This window comes from Myxocyprinus asiaticus, chromosome 1, assembly GCF_019703515.2.
Source record: "Myxocyprinus asiaticus isolate MX2 ecotype Aquarium Trade chromosome 1, UBuf_Myxa_2, whole genome shotgun sequence".
NCBI lineage: Eukaryota > Metazoa > Chordata > Actinopteri > Cypriniformes > Catostomidae > Myxocyprinus > Myxocyprinus asiaticus.
In genome coordinates this window covers 40,363,793-40,378,377 of record NC_059344.1, presented here as the reverse complement: position 1 = coordinate 40,378,377, position 14,585 = coordinate 40,363,793, and the positions used below count along the sequence as shown (strand labels likewise).

At 38.4% G+C, this 14,585-nt stretch overlaps 1 protein-coding gene across 2 annotated transcripts in view; it reads left to right on the top strand.

The window, feature by feature from the left end:
* Positions 1-14,585, top strand: part of vps35 (VPS35 retromer complex component) — a 38,733-nt gene that overhangs the window by 18,897 nt on the left and 5,251 nt on the right. For both annotated transcript variants that reach the window (XM_051686284.1, XM_051686368.1), the window contains exons 9-15: positions 52-148; positions 1,401-1,549; positions 8,822-9,029; positions 10,723-10,878; positions 11,258-11,380; positions 12,493-12,672; positions 12,900-13,139. In XM_051686284.1, coding sequence (XP_051542244.1) covers positions 52-148; positions 1,401-1,549; positions 8,822-9,029; positions 10,723-10,878; positions 11,258-11,380; positions 12,493-12,672; positions 12,900-13,139 — 1,153 coding nt within the window. The remainder of the gene's footprint in view (positions 1-51; positions 149-1,400; positions 1,550-8,821; positions 9,030-10,722; positions 10,879-11,257; positions 11,381-12,492; positions 12,673-12,899; positions 13,140-14,585) is intronic.

Here is a 14,585-nt window from a genome sequence, read left to right as displayed (position 1 = left end):
AAATGCCCCTTGTACTCATATAAGTTCTTATTGATTCCTCTCATCCCACAGATTGGCCTTGTTTGCTCACAGAGAAGATGGACCTGGAATCCCTGCTGAAATCAAGTTATTTGATATTTTCTCACAGCAAGTGGCTACTGTCATACAGGTGGGCTCAGGCTTTTTAAGGTTTATTGTAGGGATGCACCGATCCGATACCTGGATCGGTATCGACTCCGATACTGAAGCTTTTAGACGGATCGGGTATCGGTCCAACGAGCCCGATCCAAATCCGATACTGTGTGTTAGTCATGATCGTTACTGTCAAGCTCCAAAAATGACATAAAAGAACCATAAAAACACCATTAAAGCAGTTTATATGACTCGTGCATTTTATTCAAGCCACTTGAAGACATGCGATAGCTGTGATAGGCTGTGTTTAATAAGTATATATATATAGTATGTGCAGCGCCAGCACGTTAGTGAATGGTGCTGCTCTGTTGACACAAACTCACGCACAGGCTGGTGATGCACTCACGGCTATTTTTAGCCTTCACAGCGGTGCGAAATATTTGAGCGCTACTCAAGAACAGCATCTCAGATGTAGATGCTCAATAGTTCGGTTCACTTATAATATGCATTTAGAACAGCACCAGAGGTGCATATTACCGAATTTGAATAAGAAGCAAATTAAACTACTGAGTTTAGAATGTCAAAATAAAAGCGTGAGGGTTTAAAAAGTGCACGATTTAAATATATTACTGTTGTATTTAAATTTAAAATTTAAAGTCAATAATAGTAATATTAATAACAATTTATTATTATCATTAGTATTTGTTTACAATTTATAACAATATTTAAGTTGAATGGGTTCCAAAAAATAACTGTGTGAAAAGTGGACTGATGTCTTACAACTAAATTGAACAAAAAAGAGATCTGAATCCATTAAAGTCCAGATGCAAGTTGAAACATTTTTGGAAAGAAAAAAGAAAAGGCAAAAATAAAACACTGGTTTATTTTCTACTGAAGACTTGAAACACTGGTATTACTGTTAATTTTGCTGCTACCTTAACCAGTATACTAGTTAATAATAAAGTATTTCTTAATAAGCTATACATTTATATTGAAATAATGTGAAGTTAGAGGTTTGTGTTTCTTTACATATTAAAGGGTACTCCCAAATAGTTCCACACAATAATGTAAATATATTCTAAACTGATTATGCAAAAAAAACAACACTGGTATCGGCTTGGGATAGGTATCAGCCGATACTGAGATTTCCGATATCGGAATCGAATCGGAAGAGAAAAAGTGGTATTGGTGCATCCTTAGCTTATTGTTACTCAGAAACTACATTATGCTAACACAGCAAGGATACAAATATAAATGTTTCATGGTGCCATCTTTATTCTTCTCATTAGTCTCGTCAGGACATGCCATCCGAAGATGTTGTTTCACTCCAAGTGTCTCTCATCAACCTGGCCATGAAGTGCTACCCTGAGCGTGTGGACTACGTGGATAAAGTATTGGAGAGTACTGTGGAGATTTTTAATAAACTCAACCTGGAGCAGTGAGTCTTAGCTACACTGTTTTTCTCACACTGTTTAGCAGATCACAGAGCACATGGTCAAACCAACACCCATTTTTATTAGCACAGCTAATGTATTACTGAAAGTTTTATTTGCTCTTTTGATTTTAGTGCCTGATCTCTGTTTTTAGCTCCTTTTTTTGTGTAATGGAACAGTTGCTTATGAGACACCACAACATTAAAACCACCTGCCTAATATCGTGTAGTTCCCCCTCGTGCTGGCAAAACAGCGCCAACCCACATTTCTATGCTATTCTTCTCACCACAATTGTACAGAGCAGTTATCTGAGTTACTGTAGACTTTGTCAGTTCTAACCAGTCTGGCCATTCTCTGTTGACCTCTCTCATCAACAAAGGATTTCCATCCACAGAACTGCCGCTCACTGGATGTTTTTTGTTTTTAGCACCATTCAGCCAGTCATGTGGCAGCATTGCAGTTCATAAAATCACGCAGATACGGGTCAGGAGCTTCAGTTAATGTTCACATCAACCATCAGAATGGGGAAAAAATGTGATCTCAGTGATTTGGACAGTGGCATGATTGTTGGTACCAGACAGGCTGGTTTGAGTATTCCTGTAACTGCTGATCTCCTGGGATGCTGGTAACTGGTTATAACCTGTTCATTTTTTTCAAGAAACTAAAGGCCAAAGGGTTTATCTCAGTACATTTCTGGAACTTCACCAATTCATGTTGCCTGAAAAAATGAAACATGTGCTTTGATCCTGAAGGAAACCACTGCATCACACATTTCTTTGCCTAATTGCCCGTTGTGGATGTAGCATTCTCTGAATGAAGACCTTTTTAACAACTATATGTAATTACTACATACAGGTGCATCTCAATAAATTAGAATGTCGTGGAAAAGTTCATTTATTTCAGTAATTCAACTCAAATTGTGAAACTCGTGTATTAAATAAATTCAATGCACACAGACTGAAGTAGTTTAAGTCTTTGGTTCTTTTAATTGTGATGATTTTGGCTCACATTTAACAAAAACCCACCAATTCACTATCTCAAAAAATTAGAATACATCATAAGACCAATAAAAAAACATTTTTAGTGAATTGTTGGCCTTCTGGAAAGTATGTTAATTTACTGTATATGTACTCAATACTTGGTAGGGGCTCCTTTTGCTTTAATTACTGCCTCAATTCGGTGTGGCATGGAGGTGATCAGTTTGTGGCACTGCTGAGGTGGTATGGAAGCCCAGGTTTCTTTGACAGTGGCCTTCAGCTCATCTGCATTTTTTGGTCTCTTGTTTCTCATTTTCCTCTTGACAATACCCCATAGATTCTCTATGGGGTTCAGGTCTGGTGAGTTTGCTGGCCAGTCAAGCACACCAACACCATGGTCATTTAACCAACTTTTGGTGCTTTTGGCAGTGTGGGCAGGTGCCAAATCCTGCTGGAAAATGAAATCAGCATCTTTAAAAAGCTGGTCAGCAGAAGGAAGCATGAAGTGCTCCAAAATTTCTTGGTAAACGGGTGCAGTGACTTTGGTTTTCAAAAAACACAATGGACCAACACCAGCAGATGACATTGCACCCCAAATCATCACAGACTGTGGAAACTTAACACTGGACTTCAAGCAACTTGTGCTATGAGCTTCTCCACCCTTCCTCCAGACTCTAGGACCTTGGTTTCCAAATGAAATACAAAACTTGCTCTCATCTGAAAAGAGGACTTTGGACCACTGGGCAACAGTCCAGTTCTTCTTCTCCTTAGCCCAGGTAAGACGCTTCTGACGTTGTCTGTGGTTCAGGAGTGGCTTAACAAGAGGAATACGACAACTGTAGCCAAATTCCTTGACACGTCTATGTGTGGTGGCTCTTGATGCCTTGACCCCAGCCTCAGTCCATTCCTTGTGAAGTTCACCCAAATTCTTGAATCGATTTTGCTGGACAATCATAAGGCTGCGGTTCTCTCGGTTGGTTGTGCATCTTTTTCTTCCACACTTTTTCCTTCCACTCAACTTTTTGTTAACATGCTTGGATACAGCACTCTGTGAACAGCCAGCTTCTTTGGCAATGAATGTTTGTGGCTTACCCTCCTTGTGAAGGGTGTCAATGATTGTCTTCTGGACAACTGTCAGATCAGCAGTCTTCCCCATGACTGTGTAGCCTAGTGAACCAAACTGAGAGACCATTTTGAAGGCTCAGGAAATCTTTGCAGGTGTTTTGAGTTGATTAGCTGATTGGCATGTCACCATATTCTAATTTTTTGAGATAGTGAATTGGTGGGTTTTTGTTAAATGTGAGCCAAAATCATCACAATTAAAAGAACCAAAGACTTAAACTACTTCAGTCTGTGTGCACTGAATTTATTGAATACATGAGTTTCACAATTTGAGTTGAATTACTGAAATAAATGAACTTTTCCACGACATTCTAATTTATTGAGATGCACCTGTATATGTGCACGGCTAATCCAGATACAAGGAAAACATTATTAGAGGCAAAAGTATATTTTTCAGTTGTTTCCAAGTCTTCACTGAATTATTGTTAGATATGATGCATTAATACAGATTTGATGCTGTCGGGTTTTGACTCCGAAGCAGATCTGTAATTAAAATTATACTTAACTGTTAATTAACTGCTTGTTATGATTTCTATGCCGATATATCCACCACAGAGGGAAAAAAAATGATTGCTTATTTTTGTGAGGCAAGTGGCTTATTTTGAGCTTATTTTTCCAGACCAGGTTGCTTGTTTCTCTTGCGAGATCTGGCAGCACTGCAATTGGTATTTCACCCACCCCTTAGAGCAGAGTACTGTCATTTTAAAAAGAACGTTTTTAATCGTTCTTTTATTTTGTTCTAATCGGTAACCTTTTGAAAAGGAAGCTGCGGAACTTCTGAACTGGAACGAAAAAATACAGTTTTTGCTCAGAACGAACTGAAATGGAAAACATTTCATTTTTAGACCCTGGTTCCCACTGCTTTGATATCAATTTGATAACACAAGGTGTTAAAACTACAGACTAGTAAATGATTCCTTTTGACCAAAATTAAGTCATGATTTGCCTCTTTATTGCTAATAGAAACAGTTACTCTGTAGGGTGTTTACATTTGTGTCCTCTTTAAAAGATAGATTTTTAGATTATTCTTATTCTTATTATAATTATTATTATATTGCAGTATAAAGTGCCCTCCACTAATATTGGCACCCTTGGTAAATATGAGCAAAGAAGGCTGTGGAAAATAAATTCTTTGTTGTTTATCCTTTTGATCTTCCATTCAAAATATTAACAAAAATCTATCCTCTATGGATATCAAGCATTTGAATACACAAAACAAGTTTTCTCAAAAACAAATATTTCTGTCAAATGTATGTGTGGCACAGTTATTTTGGCACCCTTTTATTCAGTACTTTGTGCAATCTCCCTTTACCAAGATAACAGCTCTGAGTCTTCTTTTCTAATGCCTAATGAGGTTGGAGAACACATGGCAAGAGATCTGAGACCATTCCTCCATACAGAATCTCTCCAGATCCTTCAAATTCCAAGGTCCACACTGGTGGACGCTCCTCTTCAGTTCACCCTACAGGTTTTCTTTGGGGTTCAGGTCAGGGGACTGGGATGGCCATGTCAGAACCTTGATTTGGCAGTCAGGTTTCAATTTAGTATCTGTTGGTATTTGATAGAGTCTGTGTTGCCATGTATCTGAACAAGATGTCCAGGACCTCTGGCAGAAAAACAGCCCCACAACGTTAAAGGTTCGCCACCATGTTTAACCGTGGGCATGAGGTTCTTTTTCATATGGCTACCTCTCTGTGTGCGCCAAACCCATCTCTGGTGTTTGCTGCAAAAAAGCTCTATTTTGTTTCATCTGACCGTAGAACCTGGTCCCATTTGAAGTTCCAGTAGTGTTTGGCAAACTGAAGATGCTTGAATTTGTTGTTGGATGAGTGCAGAGGCTTTTTTCTTGAAACCCTCCCAAACAACTTGTGGTGATGTAGGTGACGTTTGATTGTAATTTTGGAGACTTTCTGACTTTAAGACCCAACTTATTTCTGCAATTCTCCAGCTGCGATCTTTGGAGATTCTTTGGCCACTCAAACCATCCTCCTCACCGTGCGTGGAGACATTATAGATGCATGTCCTCTTCCAGGCCGATTCTTAACATCTCCAGTTGATTGGAACTTCTTAATTATTGCCTTGATTGTGGAAATGGGCATTTTCAATGCTTTAGCTATTTTCTTATAGCCACTTCCCATTTTATGAAGCTCAATAACATTTAGCCACACATCTTAACTATATTCTTTGATCTTACCCATTGTAATGAATGACTAGAAGGAAGACTAGAAATAGGGAATTTGGCCTATGTGTTACCTCATATTCATACCGCTGTGAAAGAGGAAGTCATGAACAATTTAATGTTCCTAGTCACCCAGGTGTACCAAAAAATGTAAAGTATGAATGGGAAAATACTTCAGATATATTTTATTCATAAGAATTTCTAGGGGTGCCAATAATTGTGGTAAATGTGTTTTAGAGAAAAATATTTATTTAATTGTGAGATCCCCCTAGTGTTGCAGAGGTATGAGATTTTCACGGTACGATAACCGTCTCAGAAAATATCACGGTTTCACGGTATTACACAATTATTATTATTATCAGTTACAATGACCCTTAATGACCCTTGTCTTTTTTGGGTTTTTTTTGGTTGAACAAACACTTTATTATAATTGAAACTTGAAACCATTTTTTTTAATGGAAGTATGTGTAAAAAAAAATAAAGCTAACAGAATTATAATAATAAACCGAATTATAAACATGATAAAAAAACAGCATGTAACTATAACATGTTATATAACTAAAGCATGTTAGTTTACATGTTAGCATAGCATGTTAAATTAACTACTAAATGAAAAATAACATCAGCTGTGTGAGCTTTTAAAGTAATGTCCTATGATTATTAACAGTTAACATATACTGTATGTGCACGACAGCGCAGCCAGACTGCTCCTGTCTGTACCTTTAACTCAGTGGTTCTCAACTGGTTTTGCTTCAGGACCCAGAATTTACATCGGAAATTAAGTGTAAAAACGTAACCTGTATTTAATGTATCCGGGGTCGCATTTCCTTTTATGTTGCATAGTTTTGTTCATGGTTTTCAAGTACAAGGACATGCATCAAGTGACATTATTTTTGTTGTTGATGTCAACAACAAAATCTACAGGAAGTTTTCTCTCCCCACTTTTAAATATTTAAGAGCATATTTAATTATATGAGCCCATTATTAGCCCGTTTGTTTCCTTATTTCAAACATCATTCAAACAGAACATACATTTAATTTTATTTTTTGGTGCATAGCACCGTGTTGCTCTTTTCCTCCTCTGTGCTGTTTGTCATGTCAGAGCTGCCTACTGTTTGAGAAGTTTGACTTGACTTCCTCCGTAACGCTTTAAACTAGAAAAGTCTCACTAGAATTTATATTGGTCACATCAGTTTTGAGGTCTGCGCTCCGCAGAATCGAGGGAAGCCCGGCTGTTGCATGGGCGCGCCAGAGAGCAGAGCAGATCATGATCACGAGCTGGCACCGTTACACTCTTGCGAAAGTGCAGAAGCCTTTAGCTGATTGCGAGATTATCATTAAATCTGCCTCGGCAGTCCTAAATAGGCTATCACTTGGACGGCTGCCGAAATATCTTCAATGGGAGAACCATGGCATTGTTCTTTCCCTGCTGTCCGTGACCCAGTCCGAATAGACCTGCGACTCAATTTTGGGTCGCAACCCACCAGTTGAGAAACACTGCTTTAACTCACACACTCACTTACCGTACTCGCAATACCGTAGATAAGCAAATGTACATGGTATGATAACCATACATTTTCATACCGTGGTATACCGTGAAACTGGTATACCGCTGCAACCCTAGATCCCCCTTTCAATTATTTTACTTCAATTAAAGGTTAGATTTTTATGAAATTTTGAATGAATGATCAATGGAATAAAATACAAAGCTTTTTTTTCATTTACATGTTTTCCTAATATTTACCATGGGTGCCAGTATTAGTGGAGGGCACTGACTGTACAATAGTAATTAACAATAGTAATAATTTAGCGTGTTCCATTGCTAAACGGTGTGTTGTTTCTGTTAACAACAGCTTTGTGCTCCTTTCATACATGGTGAAATGCTCTCATCTCCTCCTTGGTCCACAAAACCCTGGTGCCAAGGGGTTACTTTTGATTGCTTTTTATTAATTTCATGTGTATCGAGCACAATATTGCTCTGAGACCGCTGAAACACCATACCATTAACCTTGTGTGTGTTTGTGTTCCGAGTATGTGTAATACACTGCAGATCAGAGCGAGGCACATACACCATATTTCTGCTCTGTATTTCAGAGTGAGTTTGAAAGTGGAACAGTGGTTGGTCAGTAGCGAACTTCTGAAGAGATTGTGATGGGTCAGTTGAGTAAAAAAGAGACTTCGAAAGAACTTGTGATTTGGTCTATCATCCGTAGACACAGCCAATATAGAAAACAACAATTTGCAACTCCTGGGTTGTAAGTTCTGTTTGCTAGCTCACTAATATTGCAGACGATTATGCTTAATTACCCGTGAGAGGCAGAAACAGTGATTGCGGTTAAAATATCATTAATTGTGCAGCCCTAATATATCATATCATGAACAAGATGGACGATTGTCCATGTATAAATCAAACTCACTCACTTCTGATTGAGGCAGTTTCTGACAATATCCTTTTTTATTATATCTTAGTGTGTTGGCAGAGACAAATAATATATGACAGTGAACCTGCTCACAGTAACTTCAGCTTATTCTCAGTTTTGCCTACTCTCCACTACAGCATCACAGAGAAGTAGTACGTGAGCTCCACTGTCTTTAATCCCATTAGTAGTCACTGCATCATGTTGCTCCTTATTTGTATAAAGTTTCCTTAGCTTTGTTGAGTTGCTGGATACGCGAATGGTCATTGTTGCTCATGTCCCCAGAAATTGCCAAATGTCATTGAAAGTTAATGACTGGTTTCTTTTTTTATCCCTGCAATTCACTGTCAGTGTGAATTTAGAATTTAGAAAACACCTTTAGAATTCTTGGTGCAATTTAAGTTATGAAAAGACCAAGGTGTATAGTAACTGAAGAAAAGGGCAGAAATTCCTATTGATGAACATGCCACCAACCTTTTAAAATACCAACAACCAAAGCTGTACCCGCACAGTAGTCGGGCCACTTATTATTCCTGCTTTTTGTTTGTTACTGTTTGATTTCTTTTATGTCTTTTCATGCAGCATTGCCACCAGCAGCGCAGTATCTAAGGAGCTGACCAGGCTCCTAAAGATCCCAGTGGACACATACAATAACATCCTCACTGTGCTCCAGCTCAAGCATTTTCCACCACTCTTCGAGTACTTTGATTATGAGTCACGCAAAAGCATGAGCTGCTATGTGCTGAGCAACATCCTAGACTACAACACCACAATAGTGGCCCAAGATCAGGTACTATATCACATACAGTATTTTGAGTAGAATATGGTTGTTTTGAATAAAACTTGTCATGTGTTAAGTTTGCACATCTTAAAGGGAATCCCAATATGTCTTTTCAGAAGTATACATTTTTTAACTACAGTTGAGTCATTTGTACTGATTTGGTCCTTTAAAAATGGGGGACTAACAGGTTAAATTTGACTGCTGTCAGTCTTCTCCTTTTTGTTATTACGCTGTGTGCTGTGGGTTTAAAGCACAGCTGAAGATTTTGATTGCTTCTGGCTTTAAATGCAGTTTCAAACCAGTATAGATGTTTTCTCTACCTGTAATTTAAAGGTGCATCGTTAATTCTCCTTAAAAGCCGTGGCTTCTCAGGGAAAGGTCAGCTGTGACTCAGACTAGCAACATTCTGTTCTGGCCATTACACAGAGAGAGGAATTTATTGATATTCCTGTGTTCCAATAATGCTGGAACTGCTTTGGCCTTTTCCAAAGCACTGTGCCAAAACACCATCTTTTCTTTCACCCACTCATTTTGTGAGCAGTTGAAAAGAGAGCACTAACTTCATAACAGCAAGGAACCATTTAAAGCCATTTGTTTGCTAAGTAGAGCGCTGTTTGAATAACTGGCCAAAAACATCTAGTTATACAACACTTATAATTTTGATAACAAAAATAAAGGTTTATTTATATAGGGCATTTCTTAAACCCAAGTTTGCCTTACAGAGAATCATAAATTAGAAAACAGCATGAAGAGCAATTCATTACAGAAAATGAGACAGATCAAAAGAAAATATGTGAAAACAGCATGGGAACAACATGAGTCAGAGGGAGACATAAATAACAAAGCAAATGCGATAGATTATAGATGTTTTGGGTGTCATCGGCATAACAATTATTTCATTGATTAATTGATCTAATTATTTGTCCAATTGGAAACATGAAGAGTAGAAGCGGACAAAAAGAAGTAACAAAAAATAAAAAATAAAAAGTGGATCGAGAACTGAACTCTGGGGGATGCAGTGTTTGATAAAAGCTGAAGAGGATTTGCTGCCTATCATTTATGATATCAGTGGCTGAAAGGCAATTGAGAAGTGTTTTGTGGGAGACAAAACAGTCAGATGCAGAGCTTAGATCCAGAAGGAGAAGAATATTAAGTGCTACTGAGTCTGAGAAAAGGTGGTAGTTGAGGATATTGCTACAGAATAAAGAGGATGGAAGCCAGACTGAAAAGGGTCATACATTCAGCTATTGTTAGAGATGAGTGAGACTTTGAGACTGAAGCTAGAAAGCAGCAACTCTTTCTAACACCTTTGATACAAAAGTTAGGTTTGAAATTGGTCTATAATTATTTGGAGGTTCCAGCTTTTTACTTGGAGGCAGGGCCGGTGATGAGGGGGACAACTGGAGCGAAAGCGAAAGCCATGGGACAACTAACTGGAGGGGGGCCTGCTGAAGACGTTTTGTACCGTGCTCAAGAATTTCTACCTGCAGCCCTGCTTGGAGGCATATATACTGTAACTTGTATACTGGCATCTGAATAGAAAAGTATTTATGTCCTTAAGTGTCAATTTTGGTGTCATTTTAGCTGTAATAAAATCCCATGTTGTCGGAACTGAACATGATTCTTGTCCGCAGTGTCTCTTCAAGTCTTAATCATTCGCCCCCTGCATTCCAGGCAAGATCTCATTCTTCTCTCCATGCAGGTTGATGTGATCCTGAACCTGGTGTCTACGCTGATACAGGACCAGCCAGATCAGCCAGCTGAGGATCCTGACCCTGAGGACTTTGCTGAGGAACAGAGTCTAGTGGGCCGACTCATTCATTTGCTGCATTCAGACGACCCTGACCAGGAGTATCTGGTACATGACCTCTCCTCTTACCTCCTCCTTTCATCAGATGACAGAGCATAGCATTGTTAGACTCCACTCAAAGAGCTGCTGTGCTCTATAAAATGCACTGCAGTTAAGGGCTCCTTATTTGGAGGGGCAGCATGTTTCTTTGATCATTTCAGTAGTGCTGGATACTGTGCTGGAAATAATCCCCTTGATGGAACATGGTAAAAAAATGAGTGACAATGCTATGATTGTTTGACATCAGTAATTGACATCAGAGCTGGTCTAATTGACTCCCAGTGAAAGGTGATTCATTTAGAGTTTAATCAGTTGATGAGCTCATCATGCTGATCAATGAATAATTCAAATAGATTAATCTATTCGTTTTCATTCATGCCTCCCACAGATTTTAAACACAGCCAGGAAACACTTTGGTGCTGGAGGGAACCAGAGAATTCAACACACCCTACCCCCGCTGGTGTTCGCTGCTTATCAGCTGGCCTTCCGTTACAAAGAGAACTCCTCCTCAGTATGTTCCACATTCAATAACGAAACATCCCACTCTGCCATAACACAGCACCTTAGCTCTGTTCCAAAACCTATTGAGCTGCCTTGCTTTTTACTACATAGGTGGCAGCCTTTACAGGCAGCATCCTAACTGAAATGGAACCTGTTAAGTGAATTATTTGAAATGCTCTTCATGGGCGTTTATGGTCACTCACGCACGGCACAGAGAATAGTACAAGCAGAAACAAATGAAAATTTTATCTTTTAATTAAAAATTAATTTGTGGTAATTTATGGAAACTATGACAAGCATTTGTATTAGACATGCATTGTCTTGTACAGATATGGTAAACTCTGTATTCTGGAGATACTTTAAGGATTATTCTGGGTTCAATACAAGTTCAGCTCAATGGACAGCATTTGTGGCATAATGTTGATTACCACAAAAATTTATTTTGACTCGTCCCTCCTTTTCTTTAAAAAAAAGCAAAAGATCTGGGTTCCAGTGAGGCATGAGACATGAAGGATATGCATGTAAACATGATTTTAGTAATGTCAACAAACCCTTAAACCCTAAAACGACTGTAAAATTTACAATTTAAACAACAGCTCAAAAAATACAAAGTTTTAACAGAACAATTAATGCAAGTGCTTTTATAAAATTATAAGCTTCACATTTCTGTTTTAAACCCTCAAAAAATTGGCCCCATTCACTTCCATTGTAAGTGCCTCACTGTAACCTTGATTTTTGCCTTTTTTTTTTTAAAGAAAGGAGGAACGAGTCGAAATTAATTTTTGTTGTAATCAATATTATGCCAAAAATGACTGAGCTAAACTTGTATTGAGCCCGGAACATTACTTTAAGTTCTAGTACACAGGAGAAATGACAATAAAGCCAACTTTAACTTGCTCTTTTGGAAAAACTTCAAAAAATGAATTCACAAATGAGCTTTTCAAGGACTGTTGGCAGATATGTATGATCTATATTCAGGAAATGAATATGCAACTTCTCTTTGTCGTGGAAGTATGGTTGCACAGCCATCATCTGTCATATTTTCACACTTAATCAAAGGTATGTGAATCACAGTTTATAATTGAAGAGATTTTTTTATTTATATGTCAATCTTTTTCGCAGGATGATAAATGGGAAAAGAAATGTCAGAAGATTTTCTCATTCGCCCATCAGACCATCAGTGCTCTGATCAAAGCAGAGCTGGCAGATTTACCACTGAGGCTCTTCCTCCAGGGCGCTCTGGCAGCTGGAGAGATCGGCTTTGAGAACCACGAAACTGTTGCCTACGAGTTCATGTCTCAGGTAGAAAAGCATTTTGATTTAATGCCTGATAGGTCACTGTGAAGAGGTCTATTGTGAGTGAATTCTTTATTTTTCCTTTCACATTCAGTACTATTCACAATGATGTGATAGTAGCCTGAGAGGAAGACTAGATCAGAAAAGAATTGCTTTGCAGTGACTCACACTCGCACCCAAACCTTTGTACTAAAAAAAGTGCCATTTAAATATATGTGTGTGTATGTCCCAAGGCATTCTCCCTGTATGAGGATGAGATCAGCGACTCAAAGGCTCAGCTGGCCGCAATCACTCTGATCATTGGCACATTTGAGCGTACGCGGTGCTTCAGCGAAGAGAACCATGAGCCCCTGCGTACTCAGTGCGCGCTGGCTGCTTCCAAACTGCTGAAAAAACCCGACCAGTGCCGTGCTGTCAGTATCTGTGCCCATCTCTTCTGGTCTGGACGCAACACTGACAAGGGTGGAGAAGAGGTCAGTATATGTGTGTTACACATATTAAAAGAAGTGGCAATGTGAAATCAGAAATCTATGCGACTGTGATTCAGAGTGACCTTAAGTTGTAATTTGATTGCAGGTTGCATACGTTTCAGTGAATAGTCTAGAACGAAGTAATGATGTTACCTTGATTTGGCTGATGTAGTTCGTGCACTTTTATCATGGTGATATATTCATGTCCTTAGTCAGTGTGGTTACAAAAATGTTGATATTTAAGTCTGACTAAAGAGGTCATTCTTATACAGTATTTCCTTTTTGTCATTTTTCATAATGATCGTGTCTTCATGTTTTTGAAAGCATGTCATTTTCATTTTTCAAAACTGTATGATTATCATAGTTATCGTAGGCATTTTGGAAATTAAACATGCTATTTTAGAAAGAAACTCTGAACGGAATGGGATATTTGGAGTTGTGTAAGTGAAATTAGCTGTCATTTCTTAAGCTTAAAGCATTAATAAAGCAATTATCATTCAAAAGATGCTGTAGGAGGAAGATGTTCTTCTGAGTCATTTGTATCGAAGGGAGAATTAAGGGTAAAATGCTCACAACTGTAACTGAATCAGCCACTGAAACTGTGATTCATTTTTGGTGCTGTGTTTCGTGTGGGCTGTACACGGTCTGTTCTGATTGTTGACTGACGTCTCTATGTGGATGGTTGTGCATTTAAAGTGTGCATTTTCTCAGTTTCTCTCTGTTGCCTTGATTTGTTTCTTATTTTATGTTTAGCAGCATACGTCAATGCTTCCCTTAGGGATGGGTTTATATTACATTTCTATTGCCTCGACTCCATTATTTGTCAATACCCATGTATCATTTAGTTATATTTGCTGGAAACCCAAAATGGTTTATTTATTACTGTGTTATTATACCCATATGGTAATGCATGTTGTTGGTTAATCTAGTGATTTAAGTACTTTACAAATGAAAATACCTTTTTTTTTTTGCAGCTTAATATTATGGAACACAAGTTGCAAACAAAAGACTCTTCTTTTGAATCTAAGATTATAAAACAGATTGTTCCAACTCTAAATTCTAATTGGATGAGCCATATTTTTCTCACACGTCAGTTGAATTGTCGATAAAAATGGCAAGTTGCAACACTGCTCGGCAATTGTACATAACTAAATACAGCGTTGCGATAACAGCAGCGCTCTCTGTACTTTTTGCATTACTCCATGTTCTGGTATATGATGCTATATAACAGCTTCCACTAGATGTTGAAACATGGATACAGGGATATGTTCATGTCATTCAAACACAAGAACATCAGTGAGGCGTAGACGTTGGGTGATGGGGCCTGGGTCACTGTCTGCTTTCCAGTTCATCCTAAATGTGTTCAATAGGTGTTGAGGTCTGGACTTTGTGCAGGCCAGTCAAGTTCTTTCGCAACAGACTTTACACAGCCGAGTTAATCCTGCTATG